The 27,013-nt window shown below is 42.5% G+C and overlaps 1 protein-coding gene across 5 annotated transcripts; it reads right to left on the bottom strand.

The window, feature by feature from the left end:
- Positions 1–378: 378 nt before the first annotated feature.
- On the bottom strand, positions 379–27,013 carry per2 (period circadian clock 2). 5 transcript variants are annotated; one of them, XM_010884000.4, is made up of 22 exons: positions 26,837–27,013; positions 21,159–21,748; positions 19,110–19,360; positions 18,874–18,995; positions 17,355–17,556; positions 16,585–16,636; positions 16,000–16,142; positions 15,779–15,857; positions 15,570–15,676; positions 15,292–15,445; positions 14,818–15,112; positions 14,488–14,611; positions 13,757–13,952; positions 13,251–13,372; positions 12,475–12,702; positions 11,722–11,979; positions 10,458–11,485; positions 7,333–7,446; positions 5,745–5,997; positions 4,749–4,977; positions 1,909–2,059; positions 379–1,682 (listed from the first exon to the last, which is right to left on the bottom strand). In XM_010884000.4, exons 2-22 carry the CDS (start codon positions 21,608–21,610, stop codon positions 1,497–1,499), a joined length of 4,746 nt encoding a protein of 1,581 aa, XP_010882302.3. In that variant the 5' UTR covers positions 21,611–21,748; positions 26,837–27,013; the 3' UTR covers positions 379–1,496. The 5 variants fall into 5 exon arrangements, with proteins under 5 accessions (XP_010882302.3, XP_010882312.3, XP_010882320.3 ...); XM_010884010.4 differs by having other exon boundaries at positions 14,488–14,608; XM_010884018.4 differs by lacking the exon at positions 7,333–7,446.

The raw sequence follows: 27,013 nt of genomic DNA, 5'->3' as shown, positions 1-27,013 counted from the left end.
ATCGAGAACGTGCCATTAATGGTCCATTACAAAATGTACTGGAATTAACCTAATTAATGAAGAACTAAAATAACTATGCAGGAGTTGCAGTGAAATTATATTAGAGAAAACGGACACTCTGGTTTAATTGTTGCAGATGTTACCATCAAATGAAAAACTTTGATAAGGATCTCCTTATATACTGTGTACAGTATAGTATATCCACCAAATATAATTTCAGTATTTAAAATGGCCTGCTCTTTGCCTGAAAACATGAGGTAGGACTATCCCTAAGCAGGATATTCAATGTACATAACCCAGTATATTTTTTGTATCAATTACACATTTTCATGAAAAACAATTAGGCTACATTTTCTAATATTTTAATTAAAAACATAATTAACAGAGTAACAAGTTTTATTTTCAAATAAGAAAAACATGTTTACACTTCACCTTAGAACACAAGAAACAGAAAAGCCAAACAAGAAAAAAAAAATGTACATAAATAAATAGGAAAAGTGCAATTTGTGTGTTCAGCGTCCATGCTGGCTATATCAGACAAATGCCTATTATGTTTTACCTAAAATATAGTATTGACCAGTTCCTTCCATGTCTATTCCAAATGCTTAATGCCCTTGCAGTAGAGTATTGGCAACATTGTTTATACACCCCTTCTACAAGGCAAGTATTTTTATTGCTACACGATGCAGTTCCAAGGCTAGAAAGCTGTTCATTTATAGCAAAGCTTGGTTAAACCACTAATATCAATATGGGACGCTATATAACCACAGGCTATAAAGAAACAGATTTAACAAAAAGCCACACTTCTTCAATTATTACCCCATAACTTTTAATCAGCCAACATGATGCACACTCAGGACATAGAGTCAGACACTCAGGACATAGAAACACACATATTAAACAGATGCTATTCTAGCCGTTAGTTTTCTCTGTATGAAAAAAAAACAAATTAACGTCGCTTTGAAACCACTGAGAGTAAAAACATTTCATCCACCACTTACTGATGGTTATAATTAGTTATAATTAGACTTATCACATTTTACACTGAAAGCCAGTTAAAGATCACTAAATATTTGTGGCTATCATGAACAGAAATACACAATTATTTCAATCTTAAACTGCTTCAGTGAAAAGTTAAATTTCAAACTCGCAATGATATACAGGAGAGAGGGAAGAAATGAAAGGGCACACAGACAGAATAGACTGTCTGAAACTCCCTCACTCTATGTCCTCTTTCTCTTCCTCACACATACACACATTCACTGAACATTTATTGACAAGGCTCTCTGGCTGTAGCAGAGCTTCCACACACTCCAGCTGATTTGAGACAAGACGTGTAAAAGTAGGATATACAGAAAACATTACTAGGCAGTCAAATGTGGTCTTGCCCAAGTCCGGACATCTGGTGGACTTGGTGAGAGATGGATGTCTCTTGAGAACGAGTCTTTGGCAGAAGTGACACAGTTATAATAAACAGGAGTCAACTTAGGAGGTGGCTATGATGATCCTAAGCCAGAAGAGGAGCACGGGCTGGGGCAGATTTCAGTGATAAAAGGTTTCTTGCTGGGCATCCTGGAGGGGCAGACCTCCCCTGTTTCAGTCTCTATATCTCCCATGTCCAGGTCAGGCTGCTCCTCAGACGCCGGCACCTCTGGAGCCCCTTCACAACAGCACACACAGGACTAAACAAAGAAAAGCACATTTCTGTTAGTTACTTTAAGATATGCTTTTGGCAATGGAAAGATGTACCCATGTTATATGAGATAAAGAGAAGTAGAAAAAGAGAGAGGAAGAGTGATTGAGAGGAAGAGTGATTGAGAGAAATAAAAAGAGTGTCTTGGAGAAAGCAATAGAGAGGTATAGGAAGGGGTAGCGATAAAGTGATGGTTTGGTTAAGAGAGAGCTCACCGTGATGTCGATGACCTTGGGCAGCCCTCCTTTCCTCATCCAGGGGTGGACATCCACCAGTTCATTCTTTTGCTCCCCGGTGAAGCATGGCTGGCTCTTCTGCATCATGTGTAGCCTCTCTCGGTCTTCCCTAAGAACGCTCTCGATGTCCCTGAGTAGACCAAGGCACATATACAGTGGGGCAAAAACGTTTTTAGTCAGCCACCAATTGTGCAAGTTCTCCCACTTAAAAAGATGAAAGAGGCCTGTAATATTCATCATAGGTACACTTCAACTATGAGAGATAAAATGAGGGAAATGTAGGATTTTTTATGAATTTATTGGTAAATTCCTCGGTAAAATAAGTATTTGGTCACCTACAAACAAGCAAGATTTCTGGCTCTCAGACCTGTAACTTCTTCTTTAAGAGGCTCCTCTGTCCTCCACTCGTTACTTGTATTAATGGCAACTGTTTGAACTTGTTATCAGTATAAAAGACATCTGTCCACAACCTCAAACAGTCACACTCCAAACTCCACTATGGCCAAGACCAAAGAGCTGTCAAAGTACACCAGAAACAAAATTGTAGACCTGCACCAGGCTGGGAAGACTGAATCTGCAATAGGTAAGCAGCTTGGTGTGAAGAAATCAACTGTGGGAACAATTATAAGAAAATGGAAGACATACAAGACCACTGATAATCTCCCTCGATCCGGGGCTCCACGCAAGATGGGGTCAAAATGATCAAAAGAACGGTGAGCAAAAATCCCAGAACCACACAGGGGGGACCTAATGAATGACCTGCAGAGAGCTGGGACCAAAGTAACAAAAGCTACCATCAGTAACACACTACGACACCAGGGACTCAAATCCTGCAGTGCCAGACGTGTCCCCCTGCTTAAGCCAGTACATGTCCAGGCCCGTCTGAGGTTTGCTAGAGAGCATTTGGATGGTCCAGAAGAGGATTGAACTTTTTGGTAAAAACTCAACTCGTCGTGTTTGGAGGAGAAAGAATGCTGAGTTGCATCCAAAGAACACCATACCTACTGTGAAGCATGGGGGTGGAAACATCATGCTTTGGGGCTGTTTTTCTACAAAGGGACCAGGACGACTGATCTGTGTAAAGGAAAGAATGAATGGGGCCATGTATCATGAGATTTTGAGTGAAAACCTCCTTCCATCAGCAAGGGCATTGAAGATGAAACGTGGCTGGGTCTTTCAGCATGACAATGATCCCAAACACACCGAAAGGGCAATGAAGGAGCGGCTTCGTAAGAAGCATTTCAAGGTCCTGGAGTGGCCTAGCCAGTCACCAGATTTCAACCCCATAGAACATTTTTGGAGGGAGTTGAAAGTCTGTGTTGCCCAGCGACAGCCCCAAAACATCACTGCTCTAGAGGAGATCTGCATGGAGGAATGGGTCAAAATACCAGCAACAGTGTGTGAAGATTTACAGAAAACGTTTGACCTCTGTCATTGCCAACAAAGGGTATATAACAAAGTATTGAGATGAACTTTTGTTATTGACCAAATACTTATTTTCCACCATAATTTACCAATAAATTCATTAAAAATCCTACAATGTGATTTTCTGGATTAAAAATACTTTTTTGCCCCACTGTACACTAAGTGAACTGAACTTAGTTACCTATGCAACCAGGGGAAAATCACAGTGAAGAAAGTTGGTTACAGTTTCAATGGGGAAATGAACTGGTAGACACTATTGGGGGTGTTTTTTCAGTCTTGCAAGTTAAGTATGACTGATTGGAGGTGTTTCAGACATTTATGCACCACAGCAGAATTAAAAAACAATTGGGCAGAGTGTGTTCAAACAATGATGGCTGATGTTTCGTAGCGATTATTGTGGCCTTTATGTGTCGCTGATTTCTCCATCACAATAATCACGAGAAGATATGTTTGTCTTGTTCAATAGACCCATGGGACGGAAATAAGGATAGGCAATGAAGGGCAGAAACGCACATTTTTGTGTCATGTGAGGAGTACCACAATTTTGATGGCCATGATATATTTGTCCCATATTGTCGGACATACTGTACATAGATAAAAAGAGCAGCAGTGAAAATAAGGAGTTGTGATGTCTATCATCTGGACAGCCCTTAAACTACTGTAATCTTTTAAGAGCATTTTCACTCATACAGGTAGATAGAAGATTCAAACTCTATGCTAGCCGTTTCTACAAAGAGATTTAGGGCCACCAACATTTTAAAGTCAACTGGGTGGGGGATTCGAAAGTGTGGGTAGATTATAATCAGAGCATTATGTTCTCCTCTGTGCTTTGGCTTGTAAAAGGTTTTAACACTACCATCTAGTAGCAATAAACAAACAAACAATAACTGATCAGGAACAATGGTAAGTGGCACTACATCAACAGAATCATTTATGTAGTAATTAAAAAAAGTGAAAGAATATTGACAGCTTCAAACCAGAATCTGCCTCAATGGCACTTGCCCAAGAACCCCAGAGATGGGCCAAACATAATAACCATGTGCTTCATCTCAATCCAAAATGCCTGACAACTGTGGCATTTTGTGTAAGATTCCCACTTGAAATGCAATTTGAATTTAACAATAGCAGTGCCACATGTTCAACCCCAAAATATTTCACAATTCAGCATACAAAGTGATTACATAAAAGGAGTGAGTGGCAACTAGTATTTGCATGTGCAATTTACCAGGGTTGTAATTCCTAAAGATTTAGAAACCTCTTTCACAACTCTTTCACAGCATCAGGCCCTTAGTAAAAGGTATGCCCAGATCTGTTCCACAAACAAACCCATTCCACAAACAACGTTCTTCAAGGGCAAACTGCGTGGTGCCTTTCTCATGTCTCCTCCCACTCACCGTGATGGCATCTGATAGGTCAACATGATCTTCTCGTCAGCGTTGGCGGTGGCCAACCATGGCGGCTCCTGCAGAACATATTTGTCATGTTGGCTCGGCTCCAACTCCATAGGCAGCACCTCGCTGATGCTACGGTTGCTTCCGCTGGAGTGCCCCTTTCCCTTCTGGCTGCTGTTCAGGGAGGAGTCCACGCTGCCAAAGTAGTTGCTGCTGTTGAGGCTGCTGCTTCCTGGAGGGAATACAAAAGCGCAAAACTGAGATTATTTCCCATCTGAACCTCAAGTCTTAAATGCTTTATACATGAAGCAACAATCTGATTTCTATAATATATACTATTACGTACTGTATATTCATGTTTCATTATTCTTGTCCATGCCAGTTAAATTGATGAGATATAGTAAAATATAAAATGTAATATATTTTTTGTTTGATTTGAGTTTTGCTTTTGTTCTTGAATGTAGCCTGTTCTGTTCAGATTTTTTCTTTTGTTTTTGAATGTAGCCTATCCCTTTGTCATTATTGTTCATACCTGTGTCTCATTAGCTCCCTCTATATTAGTTATGCATTTGCTTCCCCCATTCAGCCCATTGTGAGGTTTTGTTGTTTGTTTTCCAACACTATCAAGGCTGTGAATACTTTCTAGATAGATTCACCTGTGTTTACACCCATTTGCCTGCTGTGATGATTCTCTGCCTACTTGCCTTGTGTACTTTTGCCTGCCTGATCGCATTTGTATTTTTGTTCAAAAGCCTTTGTCCCTTTTTTGGGGGGATTCTATGTCCTTTTCCCTGACTTGGTTCCCAATAAATCCACATTCGCTCTATGACTGGGACCTGACGATTTTGTGGAGTCAATCATTACAATTTTAAAAAGGTTTCAAGGGATCGAGGCCAAGATAGTTACATGTGTCAATATTTAATGGAGTGGAAGTGACTGAAAAGGGATAGGAAATGTCTAACAAATGGTCAGAAAGGTTGAGCAGGCGTGTCTACAGACCTGTGCCACTGCCAGACCCTGCGCTAGCTGAGGTTCCGCTGGCTGCTGTTCTACAACCTGATGTTCCGCTGTTATTAGACGTTCTACTGTTAGACGTTCTGGCTGAGATTCCACACCCGTTTGACCTGGAACCCATGGAACCTGAAGTTGCTGAGCTAGTGCCTGAATGAGAGTCTGAATGAAGAAGGATGTCCAGCAAGTCACTTGACGATGAGTTGGCGTCGCTCTGATTACTGTCGCCCGGCGAGTTCACCTGGAAAACAAAGGTTGAAAAATAAATAAACAGAAGCTCCACTATGATGTAGAACTATTGTCACTTATGTTTTTCATGATACTTGATTCCCTTCATTTTCTAGGGAAGCCAAACATCCAGCCATACCATCCTGACAAAATTCATTATAAACAAATGAATGTAAATGCAGAGGACTAAGGCATTGATTGAACAATTCTGACTGATTTAATGTCAGCTGCATTTAAATCATTACAAAGCAGTAAAAAGCACAACCCTGAAATTCAATAAAGAATGACAGTCATACACTACAGTTCCAAGTTTGAGGTCACTTAGAAATGTCCTTGTTTTTAAAAGAAAATATATTTAATTGTCCATTAAAATGATATAAAATTGATCAGAAATAGGGTGAAGACATTGTTAATTTTGTAAATGACTACTGTATCTGGAAAAGGCAGATTTTCTATGGAATATCTACATAGGCGTACGGAGGCTCATTATTAGCAACCATCATTCCTGTGTTCCAATGGCAGGTTATGTTTGCTAATCCAAGTTTATTATTTTAAAAAGCTAATTGATCATTAGAAAACCCTTGGGGGCAGGGGAGGACTGATATGGCTAAAAATCCCGTAAAAATGAAATATCTTCAAAACAGTTTATGATAGCGAGAATCGTTTTTCTTTGCTGTTTTCCTGAGATTTTTTCTTTGTTGTTTTCCTGAAAATTACATTAGGAATGGGAGAACTGTTCAACGTGGTTGTTTGGTCTGAATTCAATGATAAATAAAAAAATGGTTGTCAAAAACATATTGGACTGCTTGCACAAAAGGTGAATTATTTCATTGTTAAGTACACATTTATTGTGAAGAAAAAGGGTTTGCAAAGAACATTTGTATTGGGAGAAATTTTCCGAATTGTTGCGGTCAGAATTCAAATATATATAGAAAAAATATGATTTTGCTTTTAACAATTATTTACTTTATTGTGCATTTTTCACTCAAATGTAGATATTACATTGAAAATCTGCGATTTCCAGCTATAATAGTCATTTACAATATTAAGAATGTCTACACTGTTTTGCTGACAAATTCAATGTTATTTTAATGGACCAAAAATTTGCATTTCTTTCAAAAACAAAGACATTCCTAAGTGACCCCAAACTTTTGAACGTGTAAATTCTGTAGGTCTGTCAAAGCTGGTAGCCATAATGGACCACTCCATCCAATAACTATATCCAGAACCGCGTTAGCAGTGCAGAATCACAAAATAAACAAATCAAATCAATAAAAACAACTAGATATGCTGACAGGAGTGAGGGAAGGAGGGAAAAGGGGAGGGACAGTTGTGATTGTTGTCCTACCTCATCGCTGCAACACCTCAGCCTAGTACCCACTCTATCCCAAGACATTCTCTTGCAGACACAGAGTTTGTTGGAACACAACGGTCCCATTGGACCAGTCAGACTGAATGTAGGCTAAAGGGTTTAAAGGGACACAATGGGTTAAAATGTTGTCCCAATACACCTGGTTAACAGTTTCATATATATATATAAATTACACACACATACATTGATCAGCCATAACAATATGTGATGGTCCCCCTTTTACCGCCAAAACAGCCTTGACCCGTGGAGACTCCACTAGACCTCTGAAGGTGGGCTGTGATATTATGGCACCAAGACGTTAGCAGCAGATCCTTTTAGTCCTGTAAGTTGCGAGGTTAGGACTCCATGGATCGGACATGTTTGTCCAACACATCCCACAGATGCTCGATTGGATTGAGATCTGGGGAATTTGGAGGCCAAGTCATCATCTTGAACTTGTTGATCCTCAAACCATTCCTGAACCATTTTAATTTTGTTGTCAGGGTGCATATTCCTGCTGAAAGAGGCCAATGCCATCAGGGAATACTGTTGCTATGAAAGTGTGCACATGATCTGCAACAATGCTTAGGTAGGTGGTACTGTGGGGAGAACAAGTATTTGATACACTGCCGATTTTGCAAGGTTTTCCCACGTTTTCCCCACTTACTTGTAGAAAATCACTGTAGAAAACCACTTACAAAGCAAAAATCTAGAAAATCACATTGAATGATTTTTAAGTAATTAATTTGCATTTTATTGCATGACATAAGTATTTGATACATCAGAAAAGCAGAACTTAATATTTGGGACAGAAACCGTTTGCAATTACAGAGATCATACGTTTCCTGTAATTCTTGACCAGGTTTGCACACCCTGCAGCAGGGATTTTGGCCCACTCCTTCATACAGACCTTCTCCAGATCCTTCAGGTTTTGGGGCTGTCGCTGGGCAATACGGACTTTCAGCTTCCTCCAAAGATTTTCTATTGGGTTCAGGTCTGGAGACTGGCTAGGCCACTCCAGGACCTTGAGATGCTTCTTACGGAGCCACTCCTTAGTTGCCCTGGCTGTGTGTTTCGGGTCGTTATCATGCTGGAAGACCCAGCCGCGGTCCATCTTCAATGCTCTTACTGAGGAAAAGATGTTGTTGGCCAAGATCTCACGATACATGGCCCCATCCATTCTCCCCTGCACTGGCTTGAGCGGTGGGACCTTGCGTGCGCTGCAGAATTTTAATCCATGACGGCGTAGTGTGTTATAAATGGTTTTCTTTGAGACTGTGGTCCCAGCTCTCTTCAGGTCATTGACCAGGTCCTGCCGTGTAGTTCTGGGCTGATGCCCCACGAAGTGAGAACTTGTATGGAGCCCCATACCGAGGGAGATTGACCGTCATCTTGAACTTCTTCCATTTTCTAATAACTGTGCCAACAGTTGTTGCCTTCTCACCAAGCTGCTTGCCTATTGTCCTGTAGCCCATCCCAACCTTGTACAGGTCTACAATTTATTCCTGATGTCCTTACACAGCTCTCTGGTCTTGGCCATTGTGGAGAGGTTGGAGTCTGTTTGATTGAGTGTGTGGACAGGTGTCTTTTATACAGGTAACAAGTTCAAACAGGTGCAGTTAATACAGGTAATGAGTGGAGAACAGGAGGGCTTCTTAAAGAAAAACTAACAGGTCTGTGAGAGCCGGATTTCTTACTGGTTGGTAGGTGATCAAATACTTATGTCATGCAATAAAATGCAAATTAATTATTTAAAAATCATATAATGTGATTTTCTGGATTTACATTTTTTATTTTTTATTCCATCTCTCATAGTTGAAGTGTACCTATGATAAAAATTACAGACCTCTACATGCTTTGTAAGTAGGAAAACCTGCAGAATTGGCAGTGTATCAAATACTTGTTCTCCCCACTGTACGTGTCAAAGTGACATCCACATGAATGGCAGGACCCAAGGTTTCCCAGCAGAACATTGCCCAAAGCATCACACTGCCTCTGCTGGCTTGCCTTCTTTCCATAGTGCATCCTGGTGCCATGTGTTCTCCAGGTAAGTGATGCACACGCACCCGGCCATCCACGTGATGTAAAAGAAAACTTGATTCATCAGACCAGGCCACCTTCTTCTACTGCTTCGTGGTCCAGTTCTGATGTTCATGTGCCCATTGTAGGCGCTTACAGCAGTGGACAGGGGTCAGCATGGGCACCCTGATTGGTCTGTGGCTACGCAGCCCCATACGCAACAAACTGCAATGCACTTTGTGTTCTGACACCTTTCTATCAGTACCAGCATTTTTCAGCAATTTGAGCTACAGTAGCTCGTCTGTTGGATCGGACCACACGGGCCAGCCTTCGCTCCCCAAGTGCATTAATGAGCCTTGGCCATCCATGACCCTGTCACTAGTTCACCACTTTTCCTTCCTTGGACCACTTTTGATAGGTACTGACCACTGCAGACTGGGATCACCCTACTAGGGCTGCAGTTTTGGAGATGCTCAGACCTAGTCGTCTAGCCATCACAATTTGGCCCTTGTCAAAGTCATTCAGATCCTTATGCTTGTCAATTTTTCCTGCTTCTAACACATCAACTTTGAGGACAGAATGTTCACTTGCTGCCTAATATATCCCACCCACTGACAGGTGCCATGATAACGAGATTATCAGTGTTATTCACTTCACCTGTCAGTGGTCATAATGTTACGGCTGATCGGTGGGTGTGTGTATATATATATATATATATATATATAAAATATAATTTGCATAGGATAGAATAACAGGTAAAACTACAACACCTTATGAGATATTCATGAAAAAAGAGAGAATAGAGATCTTCACCCTATGAGCCAATGGGCTGCCAGCTGAAGATGGTACAGGACTTAAAAGGACATTGGGATTATGTTTTTCCCTAACCCAAGCCTAACACTAAAAACAACACTATTATTGTGTTGCTGCAGTTTTGGTTAAACGTTAAATGAAAGCCTCCTTCAAACACTAAAGTAATGTGTTATGGTTTTATTCTATCTATTTCTGATAGAGTTGGATGAGGTAGGAAGGTAGGGAAGGAAGGAAGGAGGCACAAAAAGTCACTTGGGGGAACACAAATAGGGTCGAATTGGCACTCTTACCTGCTGAAGCTCCTTGATCTTCTCCATGGCCTGGCCAACCAAGCACCCTCCCTTCTCGGCCGCGTTGTTGTTCCCCTGCGTGCCAGCTGGGGGCGCCACCACCATGCTGTCCTGCCTCTCCAGGGAGCCTCGCGTCTCCTCAAGCTGCAGTAGGTTGAGCTGCAGTGGAGAGCTGCACCGTGACTGGAACAGTGGAGGGGAGGACACTTGGTCTCTGCCGCCCGTGGACCTGGGCGTAGAGCTACGAGATTGGGCCGTTTCCCCGGATGGCTTGGGAGGCTCCATGGAAACAGAAAAAGGCTGTGTGGGGATAGGGTAACCTGCCTGGGGGAAGAAGGGGCTTGGGCCCGTGGCATTGCCATGGGCCTGGACGGTGAAGGAGGCGTGGGCAGGGAAGGGACCTTGCGTGGGCATGGGAAGAGTTGTCTGCAGGGAGAAAGGCTGACCCTGTGGTGGGAAGGGACCTTGGGAGGTGAAGGCGGCAGGCGTCTGCACCGGGAATGGCTGCAGTTGAGGGGGGTACCCGGCTGACTCTGCCTGGTAGAAAGGCTGCTGTCCTGGAGCCCCGGCTCCCATTTGGGGGAACACGTAGTTGGGGAGAACAAGAGCTACCATTGGGGTCACCATGGGGGTGGGGAACAGCGATGGCTGGATGTTTGTCAGTGGGCACTGGGGGTCCTGGTTGCACTGGCTGTCGACGAAGCCTGCCATCGAGTTCTCCGGTTGGGTAGGCATTGCAGCAGCCATGGCGCTCGCTCTGGGATAGACCTGGAGGGGGAAGGCTGGCAACACAGTGGGGTAGGCCAGAGATGGGCACGTGGACTGTGAGGTGTTGGAGGTGGACCAACAGGTGTGGTTGAGGCCCTGGTTGAGGAGGGGGGCTCGGTACTGCTGCTGGATCCTGTCGTGAGACACGGAGCTGTCTGATGACTCATTCTGTTTCACCCTCTTTGACCTGGTCTTCTTGTTGCGCCCACTTCGACGGGCAGAGGGCTCTGCTGGCTTGCACAGACGCACAGCGGGCAAAGCTAAAGAGGGACAAAGAGAGAGAGAGGTGTTTCCAAATTAATGTAAAAAAAAAATCCATTTATTTAGCATTTGACAAACATCCTAAAATGCATCCCCAAAACTGTCACTGTATTTTTGTTATTTTTCTTATGGTCAGTGCTGATTTGTGCTAGCCTGTGTTTATTAAATAAACAAAGTGCATTTTCTGTTTTCTGTTGTGCAAGGTGGGGAAAACAGGTTTTCCATAGCACTGTACCATCAGAGGTGCCCTGTTCTTTCTGGAGCTCCAGGTACTGGGAACAGCTGGCCTGGAAGGACTGGACTCCCCTGAAACGACACAGGAAAGCCTGCTCTTCCTTTTGGGTGTGAGCCGCTAGGACCTGCTTGGTCAAGCCCATCTTCTTAAATGGCTCCCTCTCTAGACTTGGAGGTGAAACAGCACCGGGAGGAGGCCCATGAGTCTGACTACTCCCCTCCACAGTCTCCCCGGCCCCAGACACATCCTCAATGATCTCTATGTGAAGGAAAACAAACAAACAGAAAATAACATTAGATCTAGTGGTCAGCCATGGGCATCATATATAAAGCGCATCAGTGATTAAGACGTATAGCGCAGACCTGCTGTGACACCTTAATAAACCCTGATATACAATGACACACACACATGCTGATATACGTTACAGGAAAGAAGAGAAGCAGACAGAATACATATGTTCACAACGCCAGTGTGTGTGCTGTAAGGTAATCTCTACTGTGAAAAATTCACCTCAAGGTCTTGTGGAACCGGGCGAGCGTGAATCAATTAATATTCCAAATGTGGCGGGAGGGACAATTCATGGCACGTGTATGTCGTGGGAACACGCGTGACCCCCGCGATAACACACAGCATACAGTCACATCTACACAAAAACACACACGCATCCGCTGGCTCCCAAGCACACATACAGAACCAACCAGAAGAGAGACGGAGAAGAGCAGCAGAAGGGGACGTGCTGACGTCACCGTGTACCTGACTCGGGCTGCGGTTTCTTGTCCCCTACGTGCACGATGGTGCTGCTGTAGCTACACTGGCTTGTGACTGACACCACGCTCTCGGCCTTGCTGCACGGAGGCACGCCGAGGGGCGCCAGGGAGGAGCCAACCGCCTCCGCGGCTGAGGTCGCGGCCTGTGTCTTTTTGTCTGCGGCGAAGTCGTCCAGAGGGGTTTGACCGGGCTTAGCCTTTAACTGCGCAGAGTCTGCCAAGGTGATAGAGAAGACCAGGAGAGGGTGACTTGGAGAGTCATAGAGAAAGTCCCATGTGATATATACGTTTAGTGTGCGAGAGCGAGAGAGAGAGAGAGCGCGTGAGAAACAAATAGTGTTTTGGCTATGTCTGATTTAGTGGCCTGTCCAATAGAACTATGGACGAGAAACTAAATTAATCTTCAAAGATTTTTTTTTTTTGTATAATTATACCAGATATATCTTTTTTGAATTGTTGTAATGTGCTCATCTGTTCTCTGGCGATGTATCAAGCTGATGGTATCCGCAGAGATCGTTTCCGGCAAACGCATTATCAACAAGTTCACAACATTTCTAATAAATGTGTCTGTGATTAATTATCTAACAGGTTTGAACTGTGCAGATTCCATCTAGTTTAAGCCCTAAATGAAAAAGGAATGTGAAGGAGAGGTCACTTGCCAAATAGGGTACATGCAATATTAGGACAAGAAAAACATAGTCAAGAGTTGTAGATGTTTTATTCTAGGTCATGGAGTGAGATACTAACTAAAGCAGAACGTACCTTCGGACGTCAGCATGTGGCTGTCCCCTCCGTTTTGCCTGTCCTCGTCTGAAGATGTGGTGTTGTCAGATGAGTGGCACTTCCTCTTCATGGTGACGGGAACATTACAGCCTTCTAGATACCTGTAGTGATCAACCGAGAGGGAGAGTGAGGGAAAGAGAGGATCTCCATGTTATTATCATGTTATTATGTTATTACTATGTCATTGGGCTGAGGTAGTGAAAGTACCAATAGAAAGTAGTCTATTGATACATAGTAACATTGGGCCTCTTCCCAAAAAGCTACCCAGAAACAACACCCGTAACCCAAGTTTAAGCAGTAAGACGTGAGGGTGTGTATTATGTGGCCAATATACCATGGCCTGGGCTCTGGGTAAATCCCTTGACCATGGCATATTGGCAGTATTACACAAACCCGAGGTATCTCATAAATGACCAGCTGGATGACAAGGCAGGTGGCTATATAAATGACCTGTGACCTATTTCGATACATTCAGATGTGCGAACCTGATAACACTGTCCAGACAGCTGATCTGTTGGTAGGAGTAGACCGCCTGGTTGTTGAAGATCAGCAGCTCTTCTGGCCTGCTGCTGTGCTCCTCCACAGGGGCGGCACTGACCTCGCTGTCCCTCCGACTCAGAGGGGGAGCAAAGACAGCAGAGTCCTTGGGACGCACCACAGGTGGGCTCCTCTGGAGGAACTCTGCCAGGGCGAGACCAACAGTCAGGACTAACGGTACATTCCTGTACACGTGACACATATACAGCTCTGGAAAAAATGAAGAGAACATTCCTAATTTTTCTTAAATCAGCATCTCTACATTTCTGGCAGCTATTCCATTCCAGTGTCTGTAAAATTCCAACACAGGCACACCTCATTTTACTTAATGAGGTACTGATTAGGTGATTACCTGAACCAAATCTAATTCAACAAGGAAAAGTATAAAAACCACTACTGTGGTCATCACTATCCTCTTGCAATAGGACCAGCTGGATGGCAAAAATAGTGCAAGTAGTACATCAAAGGTCATTTGAATAAAAAATAAAAAATATTCAGCATGACAAAGGAGTTGGAAAAAAAAGCTTTGAGTGAGGAAAAGACATTTTACTCAAACCCATACCTATGAATATTAAAACTATAGAAACTGATAATTTTGCAATGGTCTCTCAATTTTTCCCAGTGCTGAATAAACATTAGACATGTTTCAGTGATGGATATAGTTTTTTGTGTGACTTACTGCCTGGGTTCTTCCTGGTCTCAGGCTGTTTGGTCGAGGGTTGGGAGGGTTGGTAACTCGGCTGTTCCTGGCTCTGACTCTTCTGGAGGTGAATTCCTTTACAGATCTCCTGGAATGACCTCTGCTAGGGAGAAGAAGAACATCATTATAAAACCTGAGAGGGACAGGGAGTGAGAGAGCGAGAGTGAGGGGAGATCGAAAGCCAGAAAGAGAGAATAACAGAGAGCAAGATGGGGAGGAAGAGAGCATAGCCAGAGAGAAAAAGAGAAAGACATCAACGAAAAGAAAAAAAGACTGAGAGAGCTAAACAGAAATGTGAAGGGTACTTACTGGCTTGGCCCAGCTGCCCCCCTCCTCCGTGTGTGTCCATTTCGGGCTGTTACCGCTGCTGTTGAAGTTGTTGTCACTGGATGAGCGTGCGTTGTTCTCACCGTTCATCACCAGGGATGCTGCAATGTGGTCGTTGCTTCCCGTGCTACCGTAACCACTCGAGCCAGTGTTGTGTACCGGCTGCAGCAGCAATCTATGGATCTGTTCTGTGATCTCCTGGACTTCGGAGTCCACAGTCTTGGTATCCACAAGGGCAGGGAGTTGGACCGCAAATACATCCTCATTCACTGGTCCCCTGAGAACAAACCAATAATCGATATTAACATGAGGGCTATATTTACACATTTTGTATAACGACAGATATAAGGTAAAGACATTTTCAACTGGAGCTTTAACACCAAATTGAGTTGTGGAGAGTGTAACACAAATAAAAGCCCCACAATATGAATACATATACACTAGGCAGAAACCCACATGCGGACTTTGTGCCTCCCGATGACGAAGGAGACCTTGTGGCTCCATGGGTTGACGAAGCTTGACCAGCTTGTGTCGACGATGACATATTCACCGTTCCGTGCGCAGAAGCGGATGGAAGAGTGGTCGAATGGCTGGCCAGCAAACTGAATGACTACAGGCAGAAGAGCATGACCAAAGATGTCAGTAAATAAAAACAAACATTTGCATGCAGCCTGGTGATTGAACCCAACAAACATTACATTTGTGTGTTACAGTGTCTTTCAAGTTAGGCTTACTCTTTCTGTGAATGGCCAGCATGACAGGCCTGTCGCTGGGATGCATGAGAAGAAGGACTTGGGTACCGATTAGATCCTGGGGGAGGTAACCCAGAAGTGGAACAGCTCTGAAAGGCCAAAAACAGGAACTTTGTGAGTTGAAACGAAAACACTGTACTGTCCTGTTCCGGAATTGTGTAAGTGGGAAAAATAAGTAAAATGTGTCTCACCTCTCATCTACATCCTGGAACACGCAGCTGGGAGTGTGTGTTGTGGTGAAGATGCGCTTGTCAGTAGGTATTCTGGGAGCTGTAGTCAGAAAGAAAAAAACGGTTTACACGATTTTTCCTGCACACTGAATTTCACCTACCATCTCCTATTGCACAACATTTCAGGTGCCTTTTTAAAGGATTCAGACAGGCACAGGTCGGGCATTATGATTGCGTCTTACCTTCATATCCAGAGTGCACCCTTTCAGCCAGCAGAAGGCAGCAGAACTGGTCCTCAGACTGGACCTTGTCCTGCACCTTCATCAGGTAGGGCGTCATTCGGAACGGGAGGTACTGCAGGTCCCCCTCGCACTCTTTACCACCACTAAGCGGAAGAAGAGAGGGGCCAATGTCAGTGAATCACTAAGCAGCAAACAAAACCGTGAAAATTTGGTAGTATGATGATATACAGTATAGCTCAATAGGAGAAAAATTTGGAAAATGTAGGCATTGGCTGGTCACTGGCTTTCACTTTTTCAGCATTTATTTCACAAAAGTGAATGCAGGTTGTGTTTATATCTGCCTCTTGGGGGCAGAATTGTGCCGTAGACTTACCTCAGCAACAGTGAGTGTGTGTGTGTGTTTGTGTGTGTGAGTGTTTGAGTGTGTGTACTGCATGAGACAGTGTACATGTGTGTGTCAGAGGGAAAAGCGAGAGGTACCTCTTCACCTGTTGTCAGACTAAATTAAATCAGACTGAAGTAAGCAAGAAGGAATGAATGGAAACATGAAGAGCAGCTGGCACACGGCCGTAGCCAAACACCCACCTGATTCGACAGAAGAACGATTTCTCCTGCATGCAGTCCGATGGGGATGACTCTGAAAGTAGAGGAGAAGAGCAAAAGAGATGTTTTAATTCAAAAGGGGTCTGTGCTTCATTGGCTCAATGCCGATCCTTTTTTCCAAATGAGATACTCTTTCCCGAGTCGCAGCTGGTTTCAACCAGATGAACAACAAACCTATTCAGAGAAACGATTATGAATACAAAGATGACGTCAAACTACACTATATTCTGGTGCCTTTTTCTCCATGCTTCTTCATATACACTATTTCTTTTTAAAAGCTATGTTGGTACCTCCTGTGTTAACCAGCTTTGTCGGAATCTCTAATTGATTTATGTGTTGCATGACTGACTAGTGTGGATGGCACTTCATTCCAGGTGCATGTTTTTGTGTTTTCCTAGCATTGGCTTTGCTTGTGTTATTTGAAATACATGAGTTTTATAACTAAGTGGAAGTGCCAATGAAAGTGTCCTGAAAAGCGATTTAAAATATATTTAAAATACAGTAAGTAATGGGTAAACTAGCCTCTTCTCTTTTTCCATGCTACACAATGGCATTTGTGCCCTTTTTGTAATTGTAATGTATCTGTGTTGTTCGCCCATCTGTCACTATTCATATAATGTTAAAACGAGGTTAAAAGTCAAGCAACCTGATCCATTGCAAATCTCCAGGACTTCAGGCTGTAACGGTGGGTTTTTACAATTGCTCATAGACTGTCTATAAGAGTTTATAAGTGTTTGTAGAGGGGTCATTACCTGCTCCGGTGCACATGCTCCAGGAGGGCAGGCGATAGGGAGTGGTGAAGCTGTAAAACACACTGACATCCTGGGGGGTCAGGAACTCCACAAACTTTGTGTCCTTAAAGACACCTCTTTTACAGTTTAGGATGGAGGCAGCCTGCTCTGAGATGTAGATGATCTTCCCCGTAATCAGAGACACCGCTACTGCAAATATGTCCTGGAAGGACACACCAAGGGACAGGAGTGAGAAAAGCATGCATATCGTTACATGATAGATGGGCAGGGGTGATGGTATCAGAAAGAAGAGTCCCCCTCACTAAATTGCTTAAAATGAAAATGTAAAACAGCCATTTGTGGCAACTAACGAAAGCCATAAAGTCCTGGGGCTGTATTCACAAAACATCTTAAGGCTAAAAGTAGTTCCTAACTTGCTGATTTAGGAGTAACTCTTAAAAAAATTGGCAGGTCAGTCCTAACTTTAAGACTCCTAAACTACAGGCCTAAAAATATTTTACAAATCGTTTTAGTGCTAAAACCAGCTCCTAATTCTGTGAACAGTAAGGGCTAGTCAGGAGGACTTCTAAGTCACTAAGACCAAATTACAAACAATCCTATAAGGGCTGCTACCAGGAATTTAATGATACTGAGCTCTTAAAAAGGTATTATCTTTATCACAAGGGTATTATGATCATAGTAGAGCTAGTCACTGATGCAGTCACTTCACCAACAAACAGAAACAACCCAATAACACCGGAGATCAAGGTTGTGACAACTCTACTCGGCCACAGGGAAAATGCAGCTATGCAGCGCAGACGAACTACGCATATCTCAGTCACCTGTCAGTAGAATATTTCATCAAACAATCAATGCCCTCTCCAGACCCCATATCGTGTGACAAATAATTTGGTTTCCTACAAAGATAAAAAGATGATATCATGGCCATAGCTCGAACACCTGGTTCTGGGTTGGTTGGTTCTGGGACACATAATTGCAAGAATTATTACACCATCAAAAGATTAATGCACATTTCATTACGAGCTGCCAGACATGTAAGAGACTGACAATTAGCTGAACATATCTAGAATAGACAGTATATAATTCTTGGTTTTAAGTTTAATCAGTGAAACTCAGTCTACATTTAAATTGTAATATCTTTATTTCAATATGACAACATGAGACATTCTTCTACAGTATTGCTATGATGAATTCACTGACAGAGACCCCTCCCTTATCAGCCAATCCCTGTGGGTATAGTTAGTACGCTTGTTCGTGGACCACGACATCATCCATAGCAACGGGGTCAACCCCCGCCCTTTCTTTTAGCTTAAGACTTCTCCCAATTCCTTAGTAAAAGTTGGTCTTATCAGCTTTGTGAATATGTTTTAAGAGGAAACTCTTAGCTAGGAACTTTTAGTGCTGTTCAGGAGTCCTAGTGGTAAGATAACATATTTTGTGAATACAGCCCCTGGCTATTAAAGTGTTCAAAAGAGCAACGAGAGTTTCTCATATTGACAAGTAGTACTGTGCTTCTTACATTGTTTTTAAGAGTGTACTCTGAGGTGATCCTGTCTATCTCCTCAATGGTGTAAGAAGACACCTCCAGGCCGGATGGCTGACTGTCATTGGTCATCAACAACTGGTAGTACTCCTCATTGGCTGGTAGAGAAAATAACAAACATTTTGCTATTGGCCTTTTTCAATACATCACATAGCACATTATTGTGAAATGATTCTAAATATATCATCACGTGTGTTTCGGCTCTCCTTTACCTTCCACCTGTTTCACGCAGCGCAGGGCGTATTTCAGGGTATTGAGGGAGGTGGACTTGTTGCCCTTGTTCCTCTTGTCAGTAGGGAGGTGACGTTTGAGCTCCTTCAGGGTACGGAGAAGCTCCTTCTGTGTCTTAGCCTTGGCGGACTCCTCACTACTGCAGCCGCTGGTGGAGGGGTTGTCATGCTCAGAACTCAGCAGGCTGAAGGCATTGGAACTGCTGGGAGGGGACGGGCTGTGGGAGTTTGAACTGTGGTGATAGAAAAACTGAGATTACTAATAAAGTAACGTAAATAAAGTAACATGCTTTCATTGACAATTTTCTCTAACCAGTAAAATACATTTTTTCCAACTTTAACAAAAGTAATACCCCAAGTGGTTAGCTGGCTGTATAGTTGTGTTTATATAAATAAAAGGGAACTGGAAGTAAGCTTATTATAGTTGCCTGAAACAAAAGAAAAGGTCTTTTAATAGGACAGTTACAACACAGCAGAGGACAAGAAATAGTACAAGGACATCGAAGCACGTCTTTACAATTAATTGAGTATTTTATGTTTCATTAATATGTTTTATTAATGTTTTATTTATGTAAATACCCTCAAATGAAAGCTGATTAGTCATATTTCATTTTAAATAGTACATAGCCAAAATGTGTCACTGTCCAAATATTTACAGAATTTACTGTATGTATATGTGTTAGTGAATGTCTGTTTGTACAATAACATGTGTGTTAAAATTTGTTAAAAAGTTTGAACAGATGTGTGTATCTGGACCCGCGGAATTAGAGAGCTCAACAAGAGAGCTAATGCAACCAAACTACACTTGGTACAATGGAGTCAGCTTCTTCATCATTGGGGTTAGGGGAGTACTTGGACACCTCCACATCTCTTTACTATTGAACTTGTGATTTTCCCCATTCACTCCACAAGAGGTGAGGCAAACTAAGGTCAGGTCAAACTGACTTTCCTCAGTACGCAATGACATAACCCTTATCCACCATGTGGTCTGTGTTGAAGTTTCTCTTTCTTTCTTTTTTGTTCTTTCATGCCTGTCTGAGTTCTTCAAAACCAGGTGGAATGAGGTGTGATATTTTGTCTTTGGAAGCACAGACTGCACCTTATCACAGGGGTTGTTACAACTTTATCTGTGGTATGAGTGGGAGCTGAATGTATGTCTGGGCCATGGAATTAACCTACAGGCTTAGTGAGAACGCTGATACCTCCAAAGGCTATTATCAGCTGCCTCTGACAGCCAGCTCCTTGAATACATCTCAGGTGTGTTTAAATAACATGCTTAAGTACCTGAGAATAGAAAGCCCATTCCAAAATAGCCCCACTAAAAGGCGATCTAATTATTGAAAAGTAAGTCATTAATAGCAGCAATGGCATCTGCTTTTGCATTTGTTTAATCAGCGCTACAGCAATTGAAATAAAGGCAAACATCTCACATTGTCAGAGCCTACATTGACAGTAACTGCAGAGTGTTGCTCAATCATAAAATAAAAAAAACATTTACATTGGGCCGTCTGTAATGCTTCAGTGCAACTCAGATGTTTTTGTCCAGCCAAGTAGTCTTTTGACCAATTACATGAAATGCCTTTTAGCATTCTTTTTAAGAGCTTGGGCAAAATTCTAATAGTTAGACAAAAATACCTGAATGTCTTGCTGTGTAAATACAGCCTTAATATTGAAATATAGAACACATTTGAGAAAGACTAATAGTAGGCAATGTATTGTGACAGATTGGTAGTAGGAAGCAGGGGACCACTTCCCTCTGGAGGCTTGGACTGCAGGAAACTATGACCTAGATCGCTTCATGTTTTTAACGAGAACTTTAACACAATCAAGGTGTTCCCAAATGTGTTTTCATCCCAGTTGCTAAGGAGAAGGAAGGGACTGAGTGCTCCACCAGGGCAAATTGGCAATGCTCCTAATTGCTGCCCCTCCACTGGTAGCTGCTATAGGTTCTCAATGGGGAACCCATCATTACTGCTCCAAGTGCTTTTCCTGCCCTTTATGACCTTAAGACACACACCCTCATGCCCTCACCTCTTGTTGCTCCCCGACGACTCGAGGAGGGCTGAGTCTTTGCTGTTCCCATTGGAGCTACCCGCCGACCCATTGCCATGGCTCCCGTCGCCGTGGCTGTCGTTGCCGTGGCTCTCATTGCCGTGGGACTCGCTCCCGCTGGATCCGCTACTCTTCATCTCCACATCCTCGTGGAGGGGGCGTGAGCGGGTGCCCTTACGCCGGCTGTGGGGCGAGGCTGAGGGGTCCTGGCCACTGCTGTCACTGCCCTCCGAGACAAGGCCAAGGTCCTGCCCACCCTGGCGGTAACCGCTCATACAGTGGAGCTGGGGCATGGAGCTGCACCCTGTGGCCCCCCTGGGTATGGAGCTGGATGCTGAGGTCACCCTGGGCATGGAGCTGCACCCTGGGGCCTCATCTGGGCTCTCCATGTTGGAGTACAGGTAGGGCTTGGAGTCAGTATCGCCCGACATCAGAAAGATGGAGGAGTGCACTATCGAGCGTTCAAACTGGAGACGTGTCGAGTAGAGGTCGGAGGAAGGTGAAAGCAATCATCCCATCACCCACAAGAGGCAAAAGAGAATTGATGGATGATCTTCAGAGGTTTTCTTCTGTAAGTGAACAGAGGGAGAAGATTACACAGTAGAAGTGCAACTGTTCCATGCAAATATAAAAATGCATAAGCAACGAAGTCAATCCCAGGAACGAGACACAATTTGATACTCTTGAATTTCTTTGAAGCTGAAATAAACACCCAGACTAGGCCCCCTACAGGTGACTGTCTGCTGCTCTTCTCACAACAGAGCTATCTAGACATCAAAGCTGTTCCAATTCCTATACCAGTTCTAGCTAGACCGCAGAGATTCACGCAGCGGACAACCAGGCTAGGGGATGGTTTATCAAAGGGGATCCACCTGACAGTGTTCGCTACTGGAGACACTCCCTGCCCTTTCTCCCACTCTCTTTGTAGGTCACATTAACCGTGCTTGAACCCTTCAGCTGTCTAGACAGGGCTAGTGGAAAACCTTTTTTAGCTCAATGCTATTGCCTTCTTTTACAATCTCCATCCAAAATCAGAAGCTTCAGTAACAGTCCTTCCCACAAGCTCTTAAAAAACTAGTCAGAGTTAGCAAACTATTTGAAAGTATCATAGACTGGCTCTTGAGAGACTTCCCAGTATAATTTTAGTAAAATTAAAGTGACTTGGTGACAGATTTGGATTTATATCCCTAGATGTTCAATAGATTCTAATGTTATCAACACAATTTCAAGAAATGTTAGGTTAGGGTAAGGGTTACTAGATAGTTAAAGGTTAGGGTAAAGGTTACTAGATAGTTAAAGGTTAGGGTAAGGGTTAGAAGATAGTGACAAACAGTGACTAAAGATTAGAACGACAGGTGCATATTTATGAATGCAGAGGGTTAGATTACGGTTAGCAGTGTGCTCTATTGAACATCAGTGACTCGTGGTGCATGTACTGACTGAGACACATAAACTGCCTCTGCCTATCAAAATAAGTAGGCAGAGCTAGTTGTATATTCATTCTGAGCATGTTCAATTTGACCCATGTACTTCTTGTTTTTGGACCGCTGGCTTTTATTTCTGGCCTGTAAAGAATCCTGTAAAGATACATCTACCTGCAGCTGGAACTAATTGGTCAATTGATCAATCTTATTAAACAGCCTGACCTTTTTCCTAGGCACATTATCAGTTGGGACAGTTGTGATGGAAAATGAGCTATTTCCCGCACTAAATCTACATGACTTTACACAACACACTGGCATATCTTTAATTGACCCACTGCATAAAGGCTTTGTGTGTGTGTGTGTGTGTGTGTGTGTGTGCTCAATGGCCTGGAACTAGTAAGCTAGTGACCTAGAGAGACTGACATGAGACAATTAGGGGATGCATTAGGCCTTTCTATTTACAGTAGAGACTGATTCAAATGAACTGGCAGTAGGCAAGGAAGCTGCGGAATTGGCCTAGTCACCAGGAGCTACTAGCTGTCATTAAAGGACAATTTTCTTAGTTCTTTTTTCATGCACTTTGAAATTATTCCTCTATAATGAAAAGCACTTTACAAATGCAATAAATAATAATAATTATTAGTTATGTATTAGAAAGTGTATAAAAGTGTGGAATGGGGTTCTGCTATCAATATTCAATGGTCATTCTCTTCACAGGAGAAAGAGAGCCAGACTAAGAATTCATGGACTTTCAATCTCTAAGGAAAGGGGCTGAAAAACACTGCTTCTCAACGTGATTAGGGGAGACATATTGATGTTCATTGGCAAAAGTAATAGAATCAGACTCTATTCTAGGAGACCAGTGTAGCCGTGCATGAAGGTAGTGTCGCCTGTGGATCGCACACGTTGCCACCTATCTGTGTTCAATAAAACTAAAATGATGTGGTTGAATGCACACCGACACCGGAAATCGGTGAGAAAAGGAAATTGGCATGTGCAGAATATTCAAGGCAAGGTTTTATAACTGAGGATCAAGTTGGAGGCTTTTATGTAATTAAGCTGCAGTGCTACCTGTTATAAGAACACATAACATGTTACATAATGTCAGGATGGGCTCAAATGGTTAAAGGCACAAAGAGATGAGGAATGACTAGTCTACAGTGGACAGGCATAATCTCCTTTTTTGTCTTTTTCTTCAAAAACTTTCTATAATATAGGCACTGGAGGAGAGCACATTGCCAAACCAACAATCACAGTGGAGTCTCAAGAGTGTGATGAGATCAGGTAACCCTGTCCCACATTCACCCTTCCACCCTGATAAAGCTCCCAGATGCCCAAGACACCAACAGGAGTCGCAAGAGCATGAAAAAGCAATAGTACAAATGTCAGATGTGCAATAGATGCAATTGCCTACAATTATACACTAGTGCCATATTACCATGTGAATTAACGAGACATTACATGTACAACTGATGCAGTAGAACGACTGTACATAACAGCACCAAGCAGAATATCAAGAGCAGTGATGCCAGGTAAGTATAAGGTGGCAAGGCAAGTAAGTGTAAGGGATCAAGTGTAAAGAGTCCAGTGTAAAATCAAGTGAATGGGAGCAAGTGTATTGGCCCATTTTAATGAGTATGGGAAACGGGGTTGGAGGTTGCTCAACAGAGTTCAAAAGTCTTATGACCTGGGGGAGAAGCAGTCCCTTGACTCACTCATTTGTTTCTACACATCTTATACGTCAGTGGTAGAAGAACGAAAGGAGAGATTAAGGGGGTTGTTCTGAGCGTGGCCTACTGCCAACTCTCCATGCCAGCGACATATCTGCAAACAGGCATCCCCTGAGGCTTTTGTCTTCTGTCATGCTCTCGTGCGTCATTCCCCTCATCCAGATTTCTCTTTTCCTCCTATCCTATCCTACCCTGCCAATACCAGCACAGAACAGGCTCTAGGGATGCAACATGCTTTGTTTTCCCAAATCCAAGCAACGCATAAAAGCCAGCAAAAAAATCTAAGATAAAAAACATCAATGGGTGTTTTAGACAGAGGTTTGGAAAGGGTACTGTAGAGCAGCATTTCTCATAGCATTTAAAAAAAATGTGTGCATGTGTGTGTAACTGTAGCCTAATACTGGTGTCGTAAAAACATTCATAGGCAGGTGAGTTGCTGGTGAGGTTTAAGCCCCAAATGCATTATACCAGATTACACCAAGTTATTTGGAACAATAGCACTAGGCCAGATATACAGGCTAATAACTAGGGTCAAAATATCAAGAAAGGCCAAGAGTTAACTCAGGTCAGGACCTGAACATACAAAGTCTCAACTTTGGGACCTGACCTTTCATTCTATTTCTCTCTTTCACTTGTTCTTTAATGTCAATCATTCTCAAGCCCAGGTCCGTGGACTGGTGCCAGACCGTGACATGCCCCTCAATAAAACGTCCTATAGTTTATAATGCAGTTTAGTTCATAGGCAACCTTCAATAAATGGACAAAGCGCTTTCTACTTTACTCCTACAAATTTGGCTCTTGCTTTCGAATTGATTGAAGCTATTACCACCCCATGAATTAAGGACAAATCTCTCAGTGACATGTACGTACCTTTAGTTTCCCTCTACAATGCTCACAGGACACAATAAAACATGGGACTGCAGCCATGTTGCACTTGAAATCCATACGTATCATATTTTCTACACTACACAGTTATCACTTGATAACTTCCCTGGTGTGCTTTTCATTTAGTACAAAGCAGAAGAAAATATATGTATGTTCAGGTTAAAGATTGTTTATGATAGCACCAATGTGTCCTCAAATAGCTAATGAAATTGCTGATCATCTCAATAAAAATGTTTATGTCAAAATGCGAGAAAATAAAACTGTACTTCAAATAAAATCATTTTTCACAAAAGTGGTATCCAGAGTATGAAGGCCATGCTCTCTGTCTCTCCTGTCTCATTCTTTGTCTTATACTCCATATTTTTGTTTTGAGTGGCAAGATCAGGTTTCATGTTTTGGCGCTGGGTAGCTAACTTGGTGAGAGCATGTCACATGCAGCTTTGGGGTTGTTGTTCGATTCCTACAGGGGACCGGTACCAAAAAAATATAAAAAATGTGTGCACTAACTTCTTTAATTGCTCTGGATGAGACAGTCTGCTCAATAGCATTTTGTTAAGTTAGGAAAGGGTAAAGAGAAGTCAACTGCTAACTTCTTTAGATTATATATAGGAGTGTCATTAAGTCAAGCCTGTTGCTGTTTGACTGCAACAATGCTTGCCAATTCAATATCCTTAAGAAAGTATTTTTATAGTTTAAACCTTTCTTTTCTAGGCTGATTATTATTTTATTTTTTTACATTGATTTGTTGACAAAATATGACTGATTCAAATGAATTGATTTGTTGAGTAAATATTATGGTTCTAATTAGGGAGTAAACTAAGTTCATAAGAAATGTGTAGGCTAAGTTATATTCTTCATTCATTAATATGATTAATTGATAAATAAATAAACAAATAAAATGTATGCACCTTTAATATGACGACTATGAACTGGATAACATACCTGATCCATGCAGCAACTCTGCATGTAACGAATGTGTTATAAAACCACCCCTCAAAAGAACCCTGACAACCAGAGGCTGCATGCGGTGAGATGATCAGCTGCCTAATTAGTTGTGTAACATCGTGTAACAATGTTTTGCAGACAAACAACACAGAAACGCAATCGTCTTCTCAAGATTAACATTTTAGACATTTATCGCGTAAGACACAAGCAGATGAACTTGCATACATTTCACCATTATTACGATGCCCCAATTTCCATGTGCTTAATTGTTTTATTAAACATAATCTACACATGCATGATCATAAAAGTTTATGTGTAGCACAGGCTGCAATAAGAAGGGATCCTTATACAAACACTGCTGTCGTGAGCAAGTCTTCTGACCGAACATGACCCGCACACTGACACAGTTATGCAACATAACTTTCAAACCAGGTCTAAGCAATTTCCAAGGTTTGTAAAAATAAATATCAAAGTGTTGTGTAATAGCATGTATTTAAGCTCCGACCACCGTGGGCTTTTCGATAGTGTAGGCTTCCATTATACAGTAGAAAAATCTATGTCCAAATAACATTAGATTCAATGAGATCAATGCGTTACACAACATCGTTCCATAAGAGTAAGGATCCAGAGAAACCAAACTCTAAACCAACCAAACGATTATGAATTCACTAACCTGTCAGTTGAAGCTGATTCTCATTTCTTTTATTTAAATCCAAATATTTTTGTTTCAGTCCTTGCTTTTTTTCTTAAATATTGATTGTGTTATCTTGAATTTCCGTGATAGAGCCGTGCGCTATGGGTTTGACACACTTCACTAGTCTCCGCCTCATTCCTTTTTCTTCACAGACAT

The sequence above is a fragment of the Esox lucius genome, chromosome 3 (genome assembly GCF_011004845.1).
Source record: "Esox lucius isolate fEsoLuc1 chromosome 3, fEsoLuc1.pri, whole genome shotgun sequence".
Lineage (NCBI taxonomy): Eukaryota > Metazoa > Chordata > Actinopteri > Esociformes > Esocidae > Esox > Esox lucius.
This window is presented reverse-complemented; position numbering and strand designations above follow the sequence as displayed.

What these genes read in the sequence shown, in the direction of transcription:
- per2 (XM_010884000.4), bottom strand. Translation starts at nt 21,610, where the DNA reads ATGTCGGGCGATACTGACTCCAAGCCCTACCTGTACTCCAACATGGAG. An exon ending in TTCCAGGATGTAGATGAGAG is followed by an intron (nt 15,677 to 15,778) that starts GTGAGACACATT and finishes TTGGCCTTTCAG; the next exon opens with AGCTGTTCCACTTCTGGGTT. An exon ending in CCAAGGTCATCGACATCACG is followed by an intron (nt 1,683 to 1,908) that starts GTGAGCTCTCTC and finishes TTCTTTGTTTAG; the next exon opens with TCCTGTGTGTGCTGTTGTGA.